At 31.5% G+C, this 20,038-nt stretch overlaps 6 protein-coding genes across 7 annotated transcripts; 3 read left to right on the plus strand and 3 right to left on the minus strand.

Annotated features, from left to right (window-relative positions):
* Positions 1 to 1,102: 1,102 nt before the first annotated feature.
* On the minus strand, positions 1,103 to 1,955 carry LOC130442425 (MAPK regulated corepressor interacting protein 2). The gene is made up of 5 exons (XM_056776521.1): positions 1,841 to 1,955; positions 1,706 to 1,781; positions 1,553 to 1,653; positions 1,451 to 1,501; positions 1,103 to 1,400 (listed from the first exon to the last, which is right to left on the minus strand). The coding sequence occupies exons 1-5, from the start codon at positions 1,890 to 1,892 to the stop codon at positions 1,267 to 1,269; spliced, it is 414 nt and encodes a 137-aa protein (XP_056632499.1). The 5' UTR covers positions 1,893 to 1,955; the 3' UTR covers positions 1,103 to 1,266.
* A 454-nt stretch (positions 1,956 to 2,409) lies between these two features.
* LOC130442424 (active regulator of SIRT1-like) lies at positions 2,410 to 3,317 on the plus strand. The gene is made up of 4 exons (XM_056776520.1): positions 2,410 to 2,507; positions 2,562 to 2,645; positions 2,698 to 2,858; positions 2,939 to 3,317. The coding sequence occupies exons 1-4, from the start codon at positions 2,447 to 2,449 to the stop codon at positions 3,053 to 3,055; spliced, it is 423 nt and encodes a 140-aa protein (XP_056632498.1). The 5' UTR covers positions 2,410 to 2,446; the 3' UTR covers positions 3,056 to 3,317.
* Positions 3,223 to 15,856, minus strand: LOC130442420 (protein virilizer). Of its 2 annotated transcripts, none has more exons than XM_056776515.1 (8): positions 15,814 to 15,856; positions 13,797 to 14,088; positions 13,526 to 13,740; positions 9,455 to 13,468; positions 6,518 to 6,775; positions 3,740 to 3,896; positions 3,419 to 3,680; positions 3,223 to 3,363 (listed from the first exon to the last, which is right to left on the minus strand). In XM_056776515.1, the coding sequence occupies exons 1-8, from the start codon at positions 15,817 to 15,819 to the stop codon at positions 3,324 to 3,326; spliced, it is 5,244 nt and encodes a 1,747-aa protein (XP_056632493.1). In that variant the 5' UTR covers positions 15,820 to 15,856; the 3' UTR covers positions 3,223 to 3,323. The 2 variants fall into 2 exon arrangements, with proteins under 2 accessions (XP_056632493.1, XP_056632492.1); XM_056776514.1 differs by lacking the exon at positions 15,814 to 15,856 and adding an exon at positions 14,138 to 14,274.
* On the plus strand, positions 4,048 to 5,483 carry LOC130442422 (mannose-6-phosphate isomerase). Its single transcript, XM_056776517.1, has 3 exons — positions 4,048 to 4,690; positions 4,746 to 5,092; positions 5,143 to 5,483. The coding sequence occupies exons 1-3, from the start codon at positions 4,155 to 4,157 to the stop codon at positions 5,442 to 5,444; spliced, it is 1,185 nt and encodes a 394-aa protein (XP_056632495.1). The 5' UTR covers positions 4,048 to 4,154; the 3' UTR covers positions 5,445 to 5,483.
* Positions 14,626 to 15,740, plus strand: LOC130442423 (epimerase family protein SDR39U1). The gene is made up of 3 exons (XM_056776519.1): positions 14,626 to 14,733; positions 14,786 to 15,474; positions 15,526 to 15,740. The coding sequence occupies exons 1-3, from the start codon at positions 14,706 to 14,708 to the stop codon at positions 15,718 to 15,720; spliced, it is 912 nt and encodes a 303-aa protein (XP_056632497.1). The 5' UTR covers positions 14,626 to 14,705; the 3' UTR covers positions 15,721 to 15,740.
* A 930-nt stretch (positions 15,857 to 16,786) lies between the features above and the next one.
* LOC130443160 (nudC domain-containing protein 1) lies at positions 16,787 to 19,985 on the minus strand. The gene is made up of 2 exons (XM_056777660.1): positions 18,777 to 19,985; positions 16,787 to 17,372 (listed from the first exon to the last, which is right to left on the minus strand). The coding sequence occupies exons 1-2, from the start codon at positions 19,914 to 19,916 to the stop codon at positions 16,815 to 16,817; spliced, it is 1,698 nt and encodes a 565-aa protein (XP_056633638.1). The 5' UTR covers positions 19,917 to 19,985; the 3' UTR covers positions 16,787 to 16,814.
* Between the last annotated feature and the right edge of the window lie 53 nt (positions 19,986 to 20,038).

The following is a 20,038-nucleotide window of genomic DNA, read 5'->3' on the forward strand; positions in this document are numbered from 1 at the left end:
AATTATCACCTATTAGTGTATTATTCTATATCAATATTATTTGAGTCAATAAACTCTCAAATTGTGTATTCAAAATGGACGATGTCGTACGTTTAAAAACAAACGACGTAATCTACATGTTGTAGGTAGTTAAAAACTTTTTAAACAATCCACGTAATCACATATCGATTATATTAATTTAAATTGTTTAAATCTAAATAAAGTATTCACATACTTGTATTGTAAATGTACCAAGCTCATAGTATTACATGAAGTACTGGAATTCGATCTAGGCACATCTCTACCATTTTCACTGAGTTGCATCATACCTACAAGGTCATTGAACTCGATTACTACCCCTACGTGAATTTCACACATTTTAAAGTAATATTTGTATATATAACGACGAAAATAGAAGTTATGGTAATATAATGAAATAATTACAGAGAGAATTACCAAAAATATAATCTTATAAATTAGAATTGGCGACATTAGAGTGAAACTTGATTTAATACTAACCTAAAAGTTGTTTATTTTCTGTTTGAGCTTCATTTAATTGATTCGTCATATTTTGTTTACTGATTTGATCTAATCGAATCATCAACAAAATTTGTCTGTCTAATTTAGCAGATTTGGAAAGGTTGTTCTCTAATTCTTCAATTAGGGCATAAATATTATTAAGTCGTTTTAGAAATTCCGTTTTCTCGGCACGATTTGTTACCTGAAATATCGATTTTATGGTGGTAATTCAGCACAATTTTCTGCTATTGACTAACCTTTCGATGGTTTATCATAAGATTTAATACAAAAACTGATACACAAGAAAAAAATGATTATAGGAATTGAGGTTAACGATGACATTGTCAAAAATAACTGAATCTCACGTCATTGTGTTAATTTTCTATTGAAGTAATTATTAAATACACCCTGTATAGTATAATTTAGAGAACAAATAAAACTTGTACTAGGGGGACTTAGTACTTATCATGTTTAAGGATAAGTAGGAATTGAAGAAATTTTTTGAAAAATATTAAAATAATTTCAAATTCGATTAAAATTTTCGTGAATTCGAGAAAAATTGACTTTGGTTCCCTAAAAATGAGATTAAAGGAAAAAACGTGGAGACGGTTTTAAAAAAATTTATTTAACAAATAACATGCAAATAAAACAATTGCATTAACAAAACAAACAACAAACTTTTCTATATACACAAACAGTGTCTAATAAATAAAAAAATCGTATTTGAGGATAAAATTTATCTAAAAAAATATTGAGATAAATGGTAGACTAATTTTTTTGCGTTTCTGGATTGGTAACATAAGCAAACAGTCGTTTACCCCACCACGATTCTAAGTCAAAGGGTCTAAAATCTTGAAGTGATATACATGGTCCATCTTCATAATAACAAACTGATGGTTCACCTAAAAAGTAGAAATTAATTGTATAATCTAAGGAAAGGAAATTTTTTTACCTTCGTTTCGTTCTGCACTTTCTTCAAATTCGGCACAAACTGAATTCCATGCTAAAAATTAATATTTTATCGAAGCACTTGAGATATCTTATAAATACTTACATTCGTGGATGAAATTTATAATTTCTTCATGCTGCGGCGTAATTTGATTATGTTTTGGACTAGAAGGTGATGACTTTTTATGAAAAACTGGCTTTGGACCACTGAAAAAAATTATTTATTCATTATACTAATATCATAATCGATACTACTTACTTTTTATAATCATTATCTTCATTTTCGGTCACTTTTTTATTCGGTTCTCTCAGATTTTCTATATTTTGTGGAATACCTGAAACACAACAAATATTTTTAAGAATATAGTTATTATTATATTAATTGAAAATATACCTCTTCTTGTCGTTTTTGCGACAAATTTACTAGTTCCTTTGACATTGTACATTTTGAAAATAAAAATAATAAAAAACACTTAACCTAAAATAATCATTACGAATTATGGTGAAAATTAGACATTAATACCAACCTTATAAAAACGTAATAAAACTATTTTCTAACTTAAAACGAAACGTAGTTTAGTTGTAGCCTATAATATATACTATAATTATTAATCGAATATTTTGGATAGTTTTTTTTTGTAAATTGACGTTATAAAAATATGAATTTTTTTGTTTTTGTCTATCTAGAAAACGAGACCATTGTTTTTAATGGAGAAGAATAATTTTTGTTAGTATTATATTTACAAAAGTAGTGAAAATGAGTGCATCTCTAGTTCGTAAGGGTTTACAAATTATAGATCATTACAGTATGATACAATTAATTATTATGATATAATATATAACTTCCAAACAGCTTTGAAAAAATTAGCAGTAGATGGTAAGTAACTTTATTTGTTTATTTAGAAAACCAAATATACGAGACTAAAGTCTTTAATAAAAGAAGAATGTCAAACGTCAAATAAATCTGATTTTGGTTGGTATATTTACAAATGTAGTGAAAATGAGTGCATCTCTAGTTCGTAAGGGTTTACAAATTGTAGATCCACAGTATGATAAACCCAGTTAGTATAATGTAATATTAGAATTTTTTATGTTTGTAATTTTTACTATTTCAGATAAAAGGAAAAAGAAATCTGATGTATTTACGCTTGCTCCCCAGAATCACAAGTTGATCAAAAAAGTTCAAAAACAGGGAAAAGGTGAATTAAGCTCAGTTTATTCATAAATTTTATTAATAGTATTCGGTTTTAGAGTTTAAAATAAATTTATTATCCACTGAAAAGAAATTAACAGTAACTGAAGCAAGAAAAAATAATAAATCGAAGGAACAACTACTTGAAGAGAATCTACGAAAGTTAAAACGAATTAAAAAAGCTAGTCGAGTACAATTGGATAAGAATTTAGTAAAACAGGTAACTTAATTGTAAAAAATTTTGTATTTTTTTAAATTACGAGAATTGACAAATTATCGGTTTTATTATTTTTTTATTAGATAATTGATAGGGCGGTAAATAAGCGACCAATAAGGAAAATTAAACCCAAAACGGAGAAGAAAACGGCATTCACAGAAGAAGATTTCAAAAAATTTGAAGAGGAATATCTCAATTAACAATGGCAATTACAGATTGCACTTTAGGATATGTCCGACTAACATTCGGTTGCGGAATTTTACTACACATGTTCTTCCAATTGATAATTTTGCCCATTTTACCCGTTGATCATAACCCATTAGAAAAATACACACCAACGACAATGATAATCTTAATTTGTGGAACTTTTGGTTTAATTTTCATCGGATTTTTATCTTTATTTACAATAATTGTAATACATAGATCTAAATCTTAATTTTATTAAAAGAAATACACGAAAAATAGTATTTAATACGGTCCTCTTCCTAATCCAGCTCCCCACCAAGGCCTGAAATGAACAAACAATGATAATTCCAATTTTTTAGAAAAATTCGCTAACTCACATTTGTCTGTACTGCATCGATCTCTCCGATGTCACAAAAGCCCTACCCCTCGTACCTCTAGCTATTCTCGTAGAAGCTAGAACTTCTCTACTCAATTTATTATATCCAGTAGGACCGGTTGGTTGTGCCCCGCAAGTTTCCAAAGCGACAAAATCGTCTACGTGTAATGATGGCGGTCGAGATGTATTTGGAGGACGAGATCTAAACAAATCTGGTCTTTGGGGCACGCTGCGAGCGAATCCTCTAGCTCTCATTGGTGTTACTACAATTATTGATAAATTTTCGTAAACAAAAATTAGATTGGATATGTCTAAAACCTACCGAACGGTTTTTTTAATTTTAAATTTACGTCTTCCATTCTCTTTTTATCGTCCAAATTGTCATTTCTCGATATCCTACATAATTTTTCAATTTCTTTTATGATGTTGAAGTCTGGTCTTAAATTTTGTCGACAAACTTCAATTAGATCACAATTTACCTTAAAGAATTTCAATCGGTCAAAGTATTTCAGGGAATCGAATGCAAAAATCCGTAGATTATAACGTTTTTCAATCGAATAAATCAAAAAATTAACCTATTTAGATAGTATTACACCAAATCTTTCCCAAAAATAACAATTAAATTATTCATCTTAATTTAACTACAGTTGTAAGTTTAGACAGAATCTCTAAATGTCAAATTTTAGAGGTTATAGATAAAAAGGTTGTTTGTAGGTTGATTTAAATTTTAATAAAAAATGGAATTGTCGTGTAAAGTACAAGAATACGATTGGGGTAAAAAGGGATCACAAAGTGCGGTAGCACAATTACTAAAAAAAAGAAACCTCGATGTTAAAATAGATGAATGTAAACCTTACGCCGAATTATGGATGGGAACTCACGTAAACGCCCCATCTGTTATTAAAGAAACGGGAGAGCTTTTATCAGATTATATTGATAAGAACCCGAAGGTGTTAGGTGAAAAAGTCGCCGAAATTTTTAATAACCAATTACCGTTTTTATTTAAAATTTTATCTGTTAATAAAGCTTTGTCAATACAAGCTCATCCTACTAAACAACACGCGATTGAGTTGAATAAAAAGTTTCCCGATATTTATAAAGATCCGAATCATAAACCCGAAATGGCCATAGCTTTAACACCTTTTGAAGCAATGTGCGGTTTCAGAAACCCACGAGAAATAAGAGAATTCATAACGCACCTTCCAGAATTGGAAAATATAACAAGATCTAAAGACGAAGCGGATGATGTTAAATTTTTAGAAAAATCCTTCAGGTAAGACAAATTTTCGTCCGATAAAGGTATAATCACGTAAAAACATATATTTTAGAGCAATATTAACTTGCGAAAAAGATTTAGTAGCTAAAACGATAGAATCTTTAAAAACGAGATTCGCTAATCTCGAAACATGCGAACGAGATAAATATTTGTCGTCACTTCTCGATAAACTAAATTCTCAATTCCCCAATGATAATGGAGTATTGATGGTTTATTTTCTTAATTACATTAAATTACAACCATCGGAAGCGATATATCTCGCTGCTAATAAACCCCATGCTTATATTTACGGTGACTGTGTTGAAATGATGGCTTCTTCAGATAACGTTGTAAGAGCGGGCTTAACTCCAAAATTACGAGACGTTCAGACACTTTTAACAATGCTAGACTACACGGAGGGTTAGTAAAATAAAATTTTGATGGCACAAAATGAAAATTCCGATTTTTAGATTTGACTCAAGATAATCGGTTTAAACCGCAAGTGGAGAATGAGTACACAACATTATACAAACCTCCAGTACAAGAATTCGCTGTTGTTAGGATAAAACTACCGAAATCTATTAGAAAATATATTATTCCGAAAAGGGATAGCGCTAGTATAATAATAGTTATTGATGGTACTGGGAAAAGTGTCGACAAGGAAGTTGTACCTGGATTAATTTTGTTTTTAGCAGCCGAAGAGGTTTTAGAAATAATCGAGGTTTATTCGGAAAGTATATTGATGTATCAAGGGTTTACCAATGTTGAATAATTGATATTTTATGTTGTTAATAATAAACTTTCAATAGACTTTGTTTTTGTTTCAATTCTCAACAACTCTCAGTGTAGATTAATAAAGTTTGTATGGAAAAAAATGTGTTGGTGTAGCTTACAACAATTCTAATTTATGAAATTTTTTGAACAGGTAACGCAAATTTCGTAATTTACTAAAAAGTAACGCAAAAATTGTTGGAATTTCCAGAAGAAATGATAAAATGTCGTGAAAATTCGCAAATTTTTGTAAAAAATGACGCAACAATCTTTAAAATTAAGAAATTTCTTGAAAAGTCAACGCAAAAATTCAAAAAATTTTGTAATGTCTGGGAAAGGTAACGAAAAATTGTTGAAATTTAGAAATTTCTTGAAAAGGTAACGCAAAAATTGATGAACTTGGGATATTTCTTGAAAAGGTAACGAAGAAAATTTCATAATTTCTGGAAAAGGTAACGCAAAATCGTTGAAATTGAGAAATTTCTTAAAAAGGTAACACAAAAATCGTTGAACTTGAGATGTTCTTAAAAATGTAACACAAAATCGTTAAAATGGAGATATATCTGAAAAGGTAACACAAATTTTTTTGAAATTTTGTAATTTATTAAAAAGGTAAATATAATGTTGAAATTTCCAGGAAAACTAATAAAAAATTGTGAAAATTCGCTGATTTTTCGAAAAAATAACGCAAAATAGTTTAAATTCCGTAAGTTTTGAAAAGGTAACGCAAAAATCGTTAAAATCTCTTGGAAAGGTAACGCAAAAATTTTGGAAATTTTGTAAATTATTGAAAATGCAACGGATATATCGGTGAAATTTCCAAGAAAATGCAAAACCATGAAAATTCGGAAATTTCTGAAAAAAAATTGTTTGAATTTTATAATATCTGTGAAAGGTAAGGCAAAAATCCTAAAAATTAAGAAATTTCTTGAAAAAGTAACGCAAAAATTGTGGAAATTTCCAGGGAAAAAAATGCAAAACCATAGAAATTCACAAATTTCAGGAAAATTTCGTAATTTCTTTGATATTTATAACAAAATAAAATATTACCGTGAAGCAGAACTAATTACTTACATGTTCCGAATCGTTTTCTCCTTCATCTGTCGGCAAACCTAACCAATAAGTACTAGTGAGTCTTTCGTCGCAAGCGTCGGAAGAACTAAATACCAATCGTTTAGAAAATTGCACCAACAGACTTTCTGGTGCTGGTAAATTAGTTTCCACAATCGGATTCGATTCTTTATTAGCATCGACACCGTCTTGGAGTAGTTTTAATAAAGCCGTTAAACCCTCTAGGAAACTTTCGTAGGTTTTGTTTTCCTCCACGGTTTCCTAAAAACCGCCGGATATAAATTATACATACCGGGTTTATCGGTATACAGATTTCTTATCTTCCGAGAATAAGTGGCAACGTGGATATTAGAAAGGAATATTCAAATCACTTAGATATTTTATTATTTGTAATGAAAATTCATCGATTTCTGGTGTTTTAGAGTGATTTTAAATTGTTTTAAAATTATAATAAAAAAGAAGGTTAGGTTATTGTGTGTATATATAATGTCAAACCGATCTTTCACGATTATGAACGATTCTATATTCCGTTGGATGAATGATACAAAAAGAATCGAATAACATTTTCTACACAAAATGATTTCGATTCTTTTATAAAAATTGGAAACAATTTTAATTTGTTTAAAAGAATTACAAATTCTTTTCAAAGAAATCGATTATTAATTATTCATGAAAATTAAATAGTAAATAATATTTCTATTCACTTTCGATTAATACAATTCAAGAAATGGATCGATTTTTGATCAAATGAATTCTCGTATAATCTAAGGATAAAGTTGATTGACCATAATACAGGGTGCGGCAGCATAACTTCCTTTTTTAAAAAGTTCGCCATTTAGCCCCCTTGGCCCCTGTCCCGGACCGGAAATCAATTGTTACGTGGGTCACTACGTTCAGACAAACTGCAAGTGTGACAAGACGAAGAACTGGAGTCCCTCGGCCCATTAGATCACCGGAGAACATTGAGTTAGTTAGAACTTCAGTGTTGCGATCACCACGGCGTTCTGCGCGCAAACATGCGTCTGCCCTTGGACTTTCCGATCGTTCTGTGAGGAGAATACTTCATGATGATCTTCATTTTCATCCATACAAGATGGCAATTGTGCAGGAACTTTCTGAACGTGACTTCAATTCTCGGAGGAACGCGTGTGAGGTTTTTCTGGAAGACGCTATTGTTTTTTTTAGTGATGAAGCCCATTTTCATTTGTGTGGATCCGTAAACAAACAAAACATGCGCTACTGGGCTGATACCAATCCTCGACAATTGCATCAACGGCCTTTGCATTCACCTAAAGTCACAGTGTGGTGTGCAATTTACTCACGTGGAATTATTGGTCCCTGGTTCTTTGAGGAAAATGAAGTCACAGTGACAGTGAATTCGCACCGGTATGTAAACATGTTACAGGAATTTTTTTTCCCACGGCTAGATGAGTTGGACTTAGGGGACACTTGGTTCCAACAAGACGGAGCAACGGCACACACTTCAAGAACATCGATGGCTGTTTTGAGGGAACACTTCCCAGAGCGCCTTATCTCAATTAGGGGCGATTTGGAGTGGCCAGCCCGCTCTCCCGATTTGACCCCTTGTGATTATTTCCTATGGGGTTTTTTGAAATCCCGTGTGTATGTGAACCGTCCAAGGACCCTACAAGATTTGAAGACGAACATCCAGGAAGAAATTGCCAACATAACGCCTGCTATGCTGGCAAGAGTCATGACAAACGCCAGAAATCGGTTTACTCAGTGTATGGAGAATGGGGGACGTCACCTAACTGATTTGATCTTCAAAACTCAGTAAAACAAAACTTTATGTATGTGCCTGTATTATAAAAAACGAATAAAAATTTTCTGATTCATACAATAAGTTTTATTAACTTTTGAAAAAAGGAAGTTATGCTGCCGCACCCTGTATATAACGTCAAACCGATCTTTCACGATTATGAACGATTGTATATTCCGTTAGATAAATGATACAGAAAGAATCGAATAACATTTTCGAGAAATCGATTATTAATTACTCACGAAAATCAAATAGTTAATAACGTTTCTATTCACTTCGATAATTTAAATTCAATAATTGGAATCGATTTTTGATCAAATGAATTCTCGTATAATCTAAGGTTAAAGTTGATTGACAGGATAGTTACGTCGTTCGACGTTGCCACATTGATTTTAATATCGGTAACAATGACAATTTGAAAGAGTAAACATAGTTTATATATAGAAGTATTCCGAAATAAAATAGTAATTATCTTAGAAAATCGGAAGTAGAAAATCTATGGTAAAAAAGCTAGTCTTTATAACATGCGAATAAAAAAAATAATCAACTGATCAAATCGAGTGAAAGATCACATCTAAATTGTTTTCGACGTTGCCACATTGATTTTAAAATACGACGATTACAAGGAAATCAGTCTTATGGAAAAAATAAGATATAAGTTACAGGGGACGATAAGAAAGTAACTTTATAATAAAAAAGGGTTGAAAACGTTTTGAAATTTAGGAGAAAACGGGAAGGAAACGTGATATTTAGGCCGGAAAAGTGAAATAAATGATGATTGTAAACACACACACACACACACGCGTGCGCGCATGAAATCCCGACATTCCACCACTTCCTGTCATTTAATATGTGCGTTTTCGCTGCCTCGGGTAAGTCCTTTTCAGCCTTCTTCGGCAAGAAACGGTCTCAACCGAGTGGCACTTGCAACGATAACTTCGCACTTGCTAATGAAGTGCGAAGTTACCGTCTTGGGGATACGTTCGGAAAATCTGGGATATTGGAGGAATTTTTTTTGTTTTTACGATTCTTTAGGACGTTAATGCGATAAAAAACCACCAACGAACGTTTATCTGGGAAATACTTTAGCTCAATCAAACGGGAAACGAAGAAAACGATTTAGAACGGCTAATAAATACTAAAAAAAAAGAAAAAATCACCTTTAAAATTTTTTCGCATTTCTTCAACGGATGTTGCTCGTTATCTTCGCCGCTTCTCCATCCGACAATATTCCTCAATTCCTCCGAAGAAAGTTTAATTTTCCTTGGAGAATACGGTAAATTACCGTCAGATTCTTCTTCGACGTTAACGCACACCCTCAAAAATTCCACTGACGTATTCAATGTAGACAAACATTCTCTATTATCTTTGGAAAAATTATCGGCCAATTTATTTAAAACCGGTAGGAAAAGATCGTTTTTTTTGAGTAGATTATCTTTAAGGTGCAAAAAACCGTAATCGTGTTCGGTTAGCAACAACAAAGTTCTAACAATAGGTAAATAAGTGACGAAGGAATTTTCGTTGATAAGATGTTCACCCATCATGTTAATATACATCAATAGATGTTCTTTTGTAGGCATAGAATTAGCTAAATAACCGTCTTTGCTAGTACTACCGGTTTGAGTTAGAGTTATTTCCGTATCGCAAAAACTCTGCAATATACTCAATATACATTCTTGAGCTTGTACGTGACTATTACTGGTATTAATAATTTTCAATATTTCCCCGAAGGCCGGTATTAAATTAACGTATCTTTCTTCGGTTTTCGAAGTTACCGTACTATTAGAATGTAACAGATGCAATACGGCACATTTTATAGTGTTCTGAGTCACTAAACACGCTAAAAAATTCAATAATCTCGCTATATGAGAATTGCACGGTGATATTTTGGCGTTTTCTTTCGGTACTACGGCGTCGTATACATTATCCAACACTCCCCTAGCTATCATAACCGCCGAATTAGCCGCCAAATCCGCTATTTGTACGCAAATACGTCTCAGTAGATTCAATAATTGAGTTTGCGTCGAAATACACAGTATATTAACTGTATCTTGTATTATAGTAGTGTGAGGATGTAAATGCGCCGACCACAATTTCCTCAAATTCATTATCCACGATATTTCGTCGTCGCTAATATCCTCGATAGTTTGTAACGGTAATGGTAACGGTAACAATTCGGAAAAAATTAAAAGTCCCGATACAAACGTATGCGGTAACGATGTTATGTATTTAATAACTTCCCCGCACATTTTCGTCCACAAAGTTTTCGATAACGAATCCTTTTCGTTGACGCGTTCCGATACCGGTTGAGTATAAACCAATAAAGTATCGACGATTTTAATTTTAACGCGTTGCGCGTCGAAATACACCGCCGAACTAACCGGGAAATTATTCAACAAATCGTAAGTTCGTAGTAGTATCGGTATGGCTGTTAAATCTTTGAAATTCGTATTTTGACATTGTATGACGTACGATAACATCTGTTTTAGTAAAATCACCGAAGGTCTGATCGAATTGACGATAATCCAACCTTGATTAGCGGCTATTATCGACGAATGCAAACTCGGTTGTTCGTAATAATCGCAAATTTTTTGTAAAAATTTCGTTATAATCGACGTACCGTCCAACGAAAACAATTGCAATATCACGTGTTTATATTTCAATTCGACGTAATCTGATAAATAATTTTCGTATAATTCGTCGTAAGGACGAATACCTAAATGTTCGATTATCCTCAAGGAAGTTATAATAGGACCGAGATTATGGGGAAAATTTTCCATGTGTTTCACTATAGTTTCCACGAAAATCGAAATATTATCGTACGATAAATAAATTATATTTTCGAAAGGTAATAAATAATATTTTAATTCGGTGATTTTGTTATTTTCGTTGTCGTCGAATAACATATTATAATTACATAAATGTAATAATAATTTCGAATGTTTTTCTAATAGGGGTACGTTTGATACGACTGTTACCGCTATATAAATCAAATCGATTATATAACCTACGGAAGGGGTGGTTTTTATACGGTTCAATATCATTTCCGGTTTATCTTTCGAAAAAATATAATCGAAAAATTGTAATAAACACAATATATTATCGTCCATACCTAATAATTCGGCGCACGTTATTTTACCGACCGGTTGGAACGTTAGACAGAATAAACCGTGTAAATTATCGATTATTTCTGGTTGATCCCAATCGAAATTCAATTGTTTACCTTTATCTAACAACGAATCGATATGGTACAACCCTCGTAATTTATAAGAAATTTTCAAACCTAATTTTTGATCGATATTATCATAATCGTCTAAATTTTTTATGAAAAATTTCACTAAAACGTTCGTCGTTTCGATATTATCGTATAAATATTTCAAACTATCGGATCGTGTTAAAAATATCGATAACACCTCGTATATAGGAGTTTTGATTAAAGGTAAATTCATAGTAGTCGAATGCGTCAATAATAACAAAAATATTTCCAATAAATCGAACATTTTAAAATAATTAATTAAAATATTATCGTTATTATCTTTGATAATATCAAATTGCGACGCCACTGGTAAGAATCGTTTAGGTTGCGATAAAACGAACGGTCCCGTATTAACATAACCTAAAATTCGATTTAAACTTTTCGTTATTAAATTCAATTCCGTCGTAGATATTTCGTAGGTTATATCGCGGAATTTTATAACCGTTGCATGTAATTCCCGAAGCATTTCGTATAAATTCAATTTTCTTATTATAGAAATCAAAGCGAATTTCAATCTAACTAACGGATTACTCCGTATATAACCGATTAATTTGACGTAACCAATCGATTTTTTCCCTAATAACGAATCGTCCCACAAAAATTTCTCGATTGCTAACTCGTGATGTAAATACGTATCTAAAGCTTTAAGTATCATCAATTTTATGGATAACGCCATGAATTCTTGTTCGTACAAATTAATTAATTGATGATGTACGTTGAAATTACTACCCAATAATAATTCGACGAAATCCCGACTAGTACAACAATAATCCGCTAACCTAACCCCACTTTTTAGATGTCGAATCTTATAAGTCGGTTGTTTTTGTAAGTTAGCCAATTCGTAATCGATGGAAATCTTCAACCAATCCGTTATAGTGGTAACTACTCCCCTAACTTGTTCTACCAATTCTTTATCTTCCTTAGATAAATCATCAGATCTTATATGAATTGTTTCGACATACAATTTCACTATATCACCATATATTTGATAACTACCAATGTTGTTTATCACTTTTTCGCACAAATGTACAAATTCTTCCTTAATTTCGGTGTTTAGATCCTTAAAAACGTCCTTGTCGTATTTCGTGATGCTCGACTTGAAATAATCATCTGCTATACTTATAATTGTTTTAAAATTTTCTTCTACATCGATACTGTTATTATTTACAAGAAAATTTCTCTTTTTAGGATATCTGATCAATTCGTTCACCCCTGGTACGAATAATTTGATTAAATCGTCTGTATTAGTATAAGCGGTATAATCAAATTCCATATCCTGATAGTGATCGGGATCATCAAGGATGTCTTCATCGCTTAATATTGGTTCGAATTCTTCGACGTCTAATTGTGGGGGTTCTTCTACTGGTGTTTCCTTCACCGGGCTAACTTTTACATCCTCGTTGGCCTCGTTTATTTCAATATCCTCTTGTTGGGGGTTTGCCGGTTCTTCTACTTGATTTTCAGTATGTTCTTGAACGTGAGGTGTATGCGGTCTTTTCGGGGAATGATTAGGCGGAGTTCTAGGTCGTTTTCTATCCTCCCTGTCTTCGTTTCTATTATAAGATCTTCTATAATTATCGTCGTGTTTGTATTGTCGATCACGTTCGTGTATTCTTTCCCTATCATTCCATTCGACTTCCGTTCTTTCAATACGGTAATCCGGTTCGTGTTCTTGCCAATTAACCTCTTGTTCTCTTTCAGTTTCTCTGTAATCGCGTAATTGTCGATCTTTACTTTCTGATCTGGTGTAACGTTTACGGTCGATTTCAGAACGATCTCTAGAATGATCCCGGTCTCCTTCTCTACGAGTTTTGTTGTCCCATTCGGTCTCCGGAGTGTGATGGTAACTTCTAGGATCTTTAGGAACGTCCGGGTAGTAATCAAAGTCTTGAACATATTGCTCCGGTTGAGTAAATTGCTAATATTTCAATAAAATAATCAATAATAATGAAAATAATAAAAAAAAATATCATACTTGATAAGGAGTAGTTTGTTGAGCAGTATAATCGATAGGAACGGCATCTTGAGGCCACTCAGTATCAAGTGGTGAACCAGAACAAATTTGTTGATTATCCTGTATAACATTAGTTTGATTCGTTAAAGAAGGATTAACGACAGGTTGAATAATCTGTTCAGCTATATTCTTAGTAAGAGTTCCATATACAGCAAGCGTTATAGTAGTATACCATCCTGAATTAAATTAAATATACTATAAACAAAAACACATCTTTTTTAAATACTAATACCTCTAAGAACAAGTCCATCAGTAGGTATTTTCCTGACGGTATCATTTGGAACGCAATCCAAGTTGATACAACCATTTTGATCGTATTTAAAACCACCCAAAGTTTCGAACGTGCTAGCTCCCGTTTTACCTAAATCGTTCACGAAAAATTCAATATCGAATTGACTGGGATTTGTTGCACCCAATCTAACACCTCCAGGAAAATCTGCTTGTACTCTAGCTCCCAGAGGAATAATTCTTACTTCGACAACATACACTGGTTTAGGGAATTGCACCAAATCTAGATTAATTTCCTGGAATAAATATAACGTTAACGTGCTCAATGTTAAATATCAAATATACCTCTGAATTATCGTGAGCAAATGTATCGAAAAATAGTAATTCTACTGATTCCGACATTGTATTTTTTTCATTACTCCATACACAATTTGAAATTATGGTTTTAAAAACAACTGTTGTGGCTTTTATTTGTTGACATGTTACTCGTCTTCTTTTTTTTATTCGTAGTAGTTTCAGTCATAAATTTGAGTAAAAAGGAAATTTTAGTTTTCATATAATTTATTATTATGTAATTTCGTATATTACTAATATCAAAATTAAATATAAAAATTAAAATACATCATTGTACACTTTTACAATAACAAAACAATGACATGTCACAAATATGAAATGTAAATTATTCTATTATTTTGCTTTCAAATATACGAAATATCAAAATTTGTAATATTTCATTTATATTCATCGTCTATTCGTAGATAATTTACGTAAATTGAAAAAGAAAAGTTGATTGGAATATTTCTTCGTTAAAGATATTTATTTGAAAAAAAAAAGAAGAAGAATTAGTATTAACCTTACAAAAATATATTAACGTTCCGTGGTACTTTATTTTTAAATTAAAACATTTTACATAATGTCACCAACTGGAAGTATTCTAGTTGGTAAATATAAGAAAAATTATTTTTACGTTAAATATTTAAATACCTGTTGCAGGTGGTGGGACCGGATTTATAGGAAAATCTCTTTGTAATCTTTTGAAACAAAAAGGATATGGTACCACTGTGATATCTCGTATGCCGGGCGTCCAAAGAGTTTCTTGGAATGAATTACAACAATTGGGTCTACCGAAAAATACCAGAGCCGTAGTTAATTTAGCCGGACAAAATGTTATGGACGTAACCAGAAGATGGACCGCCGGTTTTAAACAAAATATCATTCATTCTCGAGTTAATACTACGAAAACTCTAGCAGCTTTGATCGATAAATCAGAAGAAAAGCCCCCTGTTTTTATCGTTATTTCCGGTGTAGGAGCATATAAACCGGATAATAGCTACGAATATACAGAAGATAGTTGTGTGAAACCTTATGATTTTTTTTCAGAGCTATGTAAAGATTGGGAAGAAGCAGCGCAATTTCAAGATACCGAAACGAAACGAAAATGTAGGATAGTGAAAATTCGTAGCGGTGTAGTTTTAGGTAGAGACGGAGGAATGATCAAACAATTATATCTCCCATTCTTTTTGGGTCTTGGGGGACCAGTGGGAGACGGTTCGCAGTTTTTGCCTTGGATTCATATCGACGATTTGATTAACTTGATTATTTTCGCGATAGAAAATCCTTTAGTTGAGGGTGTTTTGAATGGTGTTGCGGAAAAACCGTGTACGAATATGCAGTTTACTAAAGTGAGTCGAATGAATCTTTTTGTTATATAATGTGATTTACGTTTATTTCAGGCGTTCGCGAAAGCTCTTCGAAGACCGGCCTTAATTCCTATTCCGAGTTTCGTTTTTAACGCTTTACTCGATAAAGAGAGGGCCGTTATGCTTACAGAAGGCCAAAAAGTGATTCCGAAGAAGACACTCTCACTTGGATTTCGCTATAAATATCCTGATATAGAAACAGCTTGTAATGAAATTGTAAATAAATAAACTCGTTAACTATTTGTTTAGGTTAGGTTTTGATTAATTTTTTTAACCTAACAACAATTTTAATAATCCTTACGACAAAAAATAAAAACTTACATTCATATTGGCAGTTGTGAGGTTATGTACCTACAGAATTTGCTACATTTGCTAATTGTTTCCAAACAAAAAGAAATAACAGGTCAGTAAAAATTTTGGAATACTAAATTCTAATGCTATAATTTTTTTTATTACGTCAAATTTCTCAGTTATACGAGATTTAAAATCCTTTTTTTTACTTCACTTCAATGTTTCATAAAAGTATACACGATGAATAGTTTTTATTAATTAAAAGAAATAAATATTAATATAACGAAATACAACTGCAACTATTCAACGAAATGAATGACAATAATTATAAACAAGCAATTTTAAGTATTTTGATAATATTGAATTGACAAAATCGTGAAGTGTAACCAACTTTCTATGACTTAATTTCCCTTCTTGGAGTTAATCGTATTCACGTCTATAGATATTTAATTTGTTATCTTCATTATAATAATCACTAAAAATATCGTCAGGTTAACGTGAAAATAGATCCTTAAGTTCATAGTATAAATATAACAACGTAAATTATAAATTATAACTTGATTAGAAGTAAAACAAACTACTAAAAACGGCTGAATAGCCCTGATAGCCGTGACTTTTCTAACCTATAAAAGAAGAAACTAATATAACATCCATAGATATAGTAACAATAGACTGTATTGAATGAAATTCATATTATAATGAGATAGAAAGAAAGTTATCCCTTCCAAATGCTAGATACTATTACTAATCACCATACTGTAAAATAAAAATAGGTCCACCTTATATTTATTTCTAAATTTGGCACAACTTTTCAATATATAAACTATTTAAATTATGCAGTCTAGTTTTATCAAATCTATGTGTAATAGTTTCAAGACTCGACGTTGCCAGAATGTGTGTAATATAATTTAATTAGATTTAATTCATAAAACTAATACATTTTTGTTGATTTAATCATTATTTAGTTATGGATTAATAGTAAATTATAATAAAACAAATAAAAAATATTCTATAAATTTATTATATGATTCTTATAATCTTAAAACAATAATACTTTTTTCACATAATAAAAACAAAGTTGTATTTGACGCATAAATTCCTATTATTTCTTCGTTACACAAATTAACGACTTGTTGTTGCGCTATTTTCTGTACTCTCCTACCGGTTGTCCTATTTCTGAGTTCCGTATTTGTAATCGACCTATTTTGTCGATATATAAATAAATGACCGTTAGTTTCGCATATAACCGCGTAGTTCATATCAGGCGGACATACCGTATACTTTCGATTCTGTTTTGAAGCTTGGACGTATCCCAAAGCTAACAGAGTTCCTTCGTGTGTAATAGAAAATGTTTCGTTATAATGCGGTTGCCACAAACATATATCAACATCGTAGCGAATGCCTACAGCAGGGACTAAATCTGGGCTCAAATTTGCACATAATAAAACTTGGTTAGTACCTAAATTGATTTTGTGAGTCGTACTATTTGTCTTCCCACACAATCTTTCGAAAGTAAATGTTTTGTCGTTTTCAAAATCGCACTCTTCGACTTGCTGGGAATTGAACGTCGAACCACATTGAGGCATTGACTGTAAAAGTTGAACCATTTGTAATAAAACGAGATGCAAAACACATTAATACAAAGTGGAAACGGTACAGGTCTTATATCACGTGAATCTAATCGAATATAAAATCGATTTTTTTTCCCAAAACCAAGTACAAGACGTACGTAATAATTTCTTTAAATTGACAGTAGTAATCGTAAAAAGAGACAACGATATAATTGACAGTATTAAAAGTTGAATTTGACGTTACCGCATTTTGAGGTTATGAGTTTTATTTACTGTGTTCTTAACGAATTTTTTTATTGAACATGTATTTATTTTAAAAATCAGTTCTTTTAAGAATTAATTTCACTTTTCATTTAATTTTACATCGGTAAGTACGAATATACTTGTAAACTTTTAAAAAACAACGTATAAAAAGAGTTTTGTTAAATAAGTTTAAAAAGTAAATTTATTTTTTAATTAAAAATTCGTAAAAGCCCGAGTTTTGGAATATTCGTCATAACTTTCATTTCTACTGACACATTTGATAAAAATTTCGATTCATATCAATATTATCACTGACATATTAAGTCACGTGATGAAAGTCCCCATTTCTACTCATAAAAACGAATGGATACAAATTTTAACATTATGTAATCATTTGAGGTTATATATCGATGGAAGTATTATGGGGACATAAAGAATAATTATTACTTGAAAATCACGATAAATGAAAAAAAAATAACATCGATTTTGTAATTGTTACATTAAATTATAAGCAATTTAAATAATGAAAATTACGTCTTTGAACAAAGAATTAATGAAAATTAAAACTGTATGAACTTTTATGGCAAAAATTACTCAAGTTTAAACGAAAATCAAAGAAAAAAACTTATTTTAGTACCAGTTGAATAGTATATACAAGTAGCATTGATGATGTATACAGCAAAAACGAAAAAATTGGAGGTAAAAAAACCCTTAAGTGACCGTTGGAATGTAACCCCTACATTTTATTTTGAAATAAATAGTAAAAAGACCGAGTAACAGTCTGAATTGCTCAATAATCACCGAAGAGACAATAAAAAAGGTAGAAACAAATATTAAGACCATACCACCCCCGAAACGTCCCCCAATCATCAGTTAAGTCACACAGCTATTAGCAAATAATTTGTTTCTACTTCTTTAATGGCTTCCTAGAGAATTTCTAGAAATTTGAGACTGATACTTGGTCTTTTTCTATTTCCAGTAAAAATAAATTATAAAGGTTGCATTCCAAGGGTGACTTTGGGTTTTTTTACCCCTAATCTTTTCGTTCTTGCTGTAGACATCATGAATGGTACTTGTATCTACTTTTCAACAGATTTGGTACAAAAAATAGTAATAAACGAATACTTTTTCATCATACCTCGTATATAAAAATATATAATTAAAAATGATGATTATTACCTCAGATTCATTAGTCAGATGACCTAATCTCGCGTGTACTTCTTCCACTATACAAGAATCTACAACATGTTCACCTGTATGATCGTTTTTAACTAATTCTGGCCACATAAGTCCCGTTTCACTTTTATATAGACTAATTTCTAATAGTCCTTGTATAAGAGTCCAAGTAGTTAAATCGGGGTCTATTCTTTGATATAACTCCCCTTTTATCAAATCTATTTCACCAGATTTTACTTTTATATAAGTATTTTCAGTATCTACTCTGATTATTCGTTTATTGGTATCTGGTTGCAATGGGATTTTAATTGTTATGTCTTCAATATTTTGCGACCATTTATATACTTTTTCCACTGGTATTACTGGTTTTTCCACGATCGGTACATCTGAATTCAATATAAATCCACATTCATCGTCACTAACAACATATATAGCTTCACAGTTTTTTTCAATATAAGCGTACTGTACGCAACCTTTCGTTTTAATCTGTTTAATAGCGGCTTGTTCCCATGCGTCTTGTATTTTTTTAAATGATATCCAGTGTAGTAATGTGAAGAATTTTTCATTTTTACTTTTCTTGAAGCTCAAAGCTAATACATGCAGTTCTTGATTGTCATTGTTCACTTTCAGCACTGCATCTAATATAAGGAAAGGCGAATCTTCACCTATAACTTCATCAGAGAAACATATGGAAAAATCGTCATCATCATTTCTGTTACCAGTGTTTATAATATATAAAGTACCAATACCATCACCGATTACAGCTGTTGATGATGAAACGAATTTTAAAGACGCGTTATAATCACCTGTTTGCCGCTCCCTGTTTTTTCGAAGTTTTAAAACAACTAATGGATTTATAAGATCCCCTTGAAGTGGATCCATGTATATTTTACAAATATTGAATTCTTTATCTATATAATACACCGAATTTATCTCATCAAAAATATCGGATATTAAATGATTGTGATACCCGAACAAATTAGCATGTAGTATAGAACATTGTTGTGGATTTAAAAGTACCCTGTCAACTGGAATCGTAAAATCTAACTTTTTCATTGGTATTTCTTGAAGTGATAGTTTATAACCATCAAAATTTGAATCCAGAAGTTGTCTATTTGGTATTAATTCTAATGTTGTTAACATCTTTCTTATTTTCGTACAATCTAACCAAACAATTTTAGGTTAGTAAGAGATGTTCTTCTTTTTTATCATAAAAGAATTGTACGAAATAACTACTAATCTATATCGTAAGAGTGTTGGGAGAA

Source organism: Diorhabda sublineata, chromosome 4 (assembly GCF_026230105.1).
Source record: "Diorhabda sublineata isolate icDioSubl1.1 chromosome 4, icDioSubl1.1, whole genome shotgun sequence".
NCBI classification, from domain to species: domain Eukaryota; kingdom Metazoa; phylum Arthropoda; class Insecta; order Coleoptera; family Chrysomelidae; genus Diorhabda; species Diorhabda sublineata.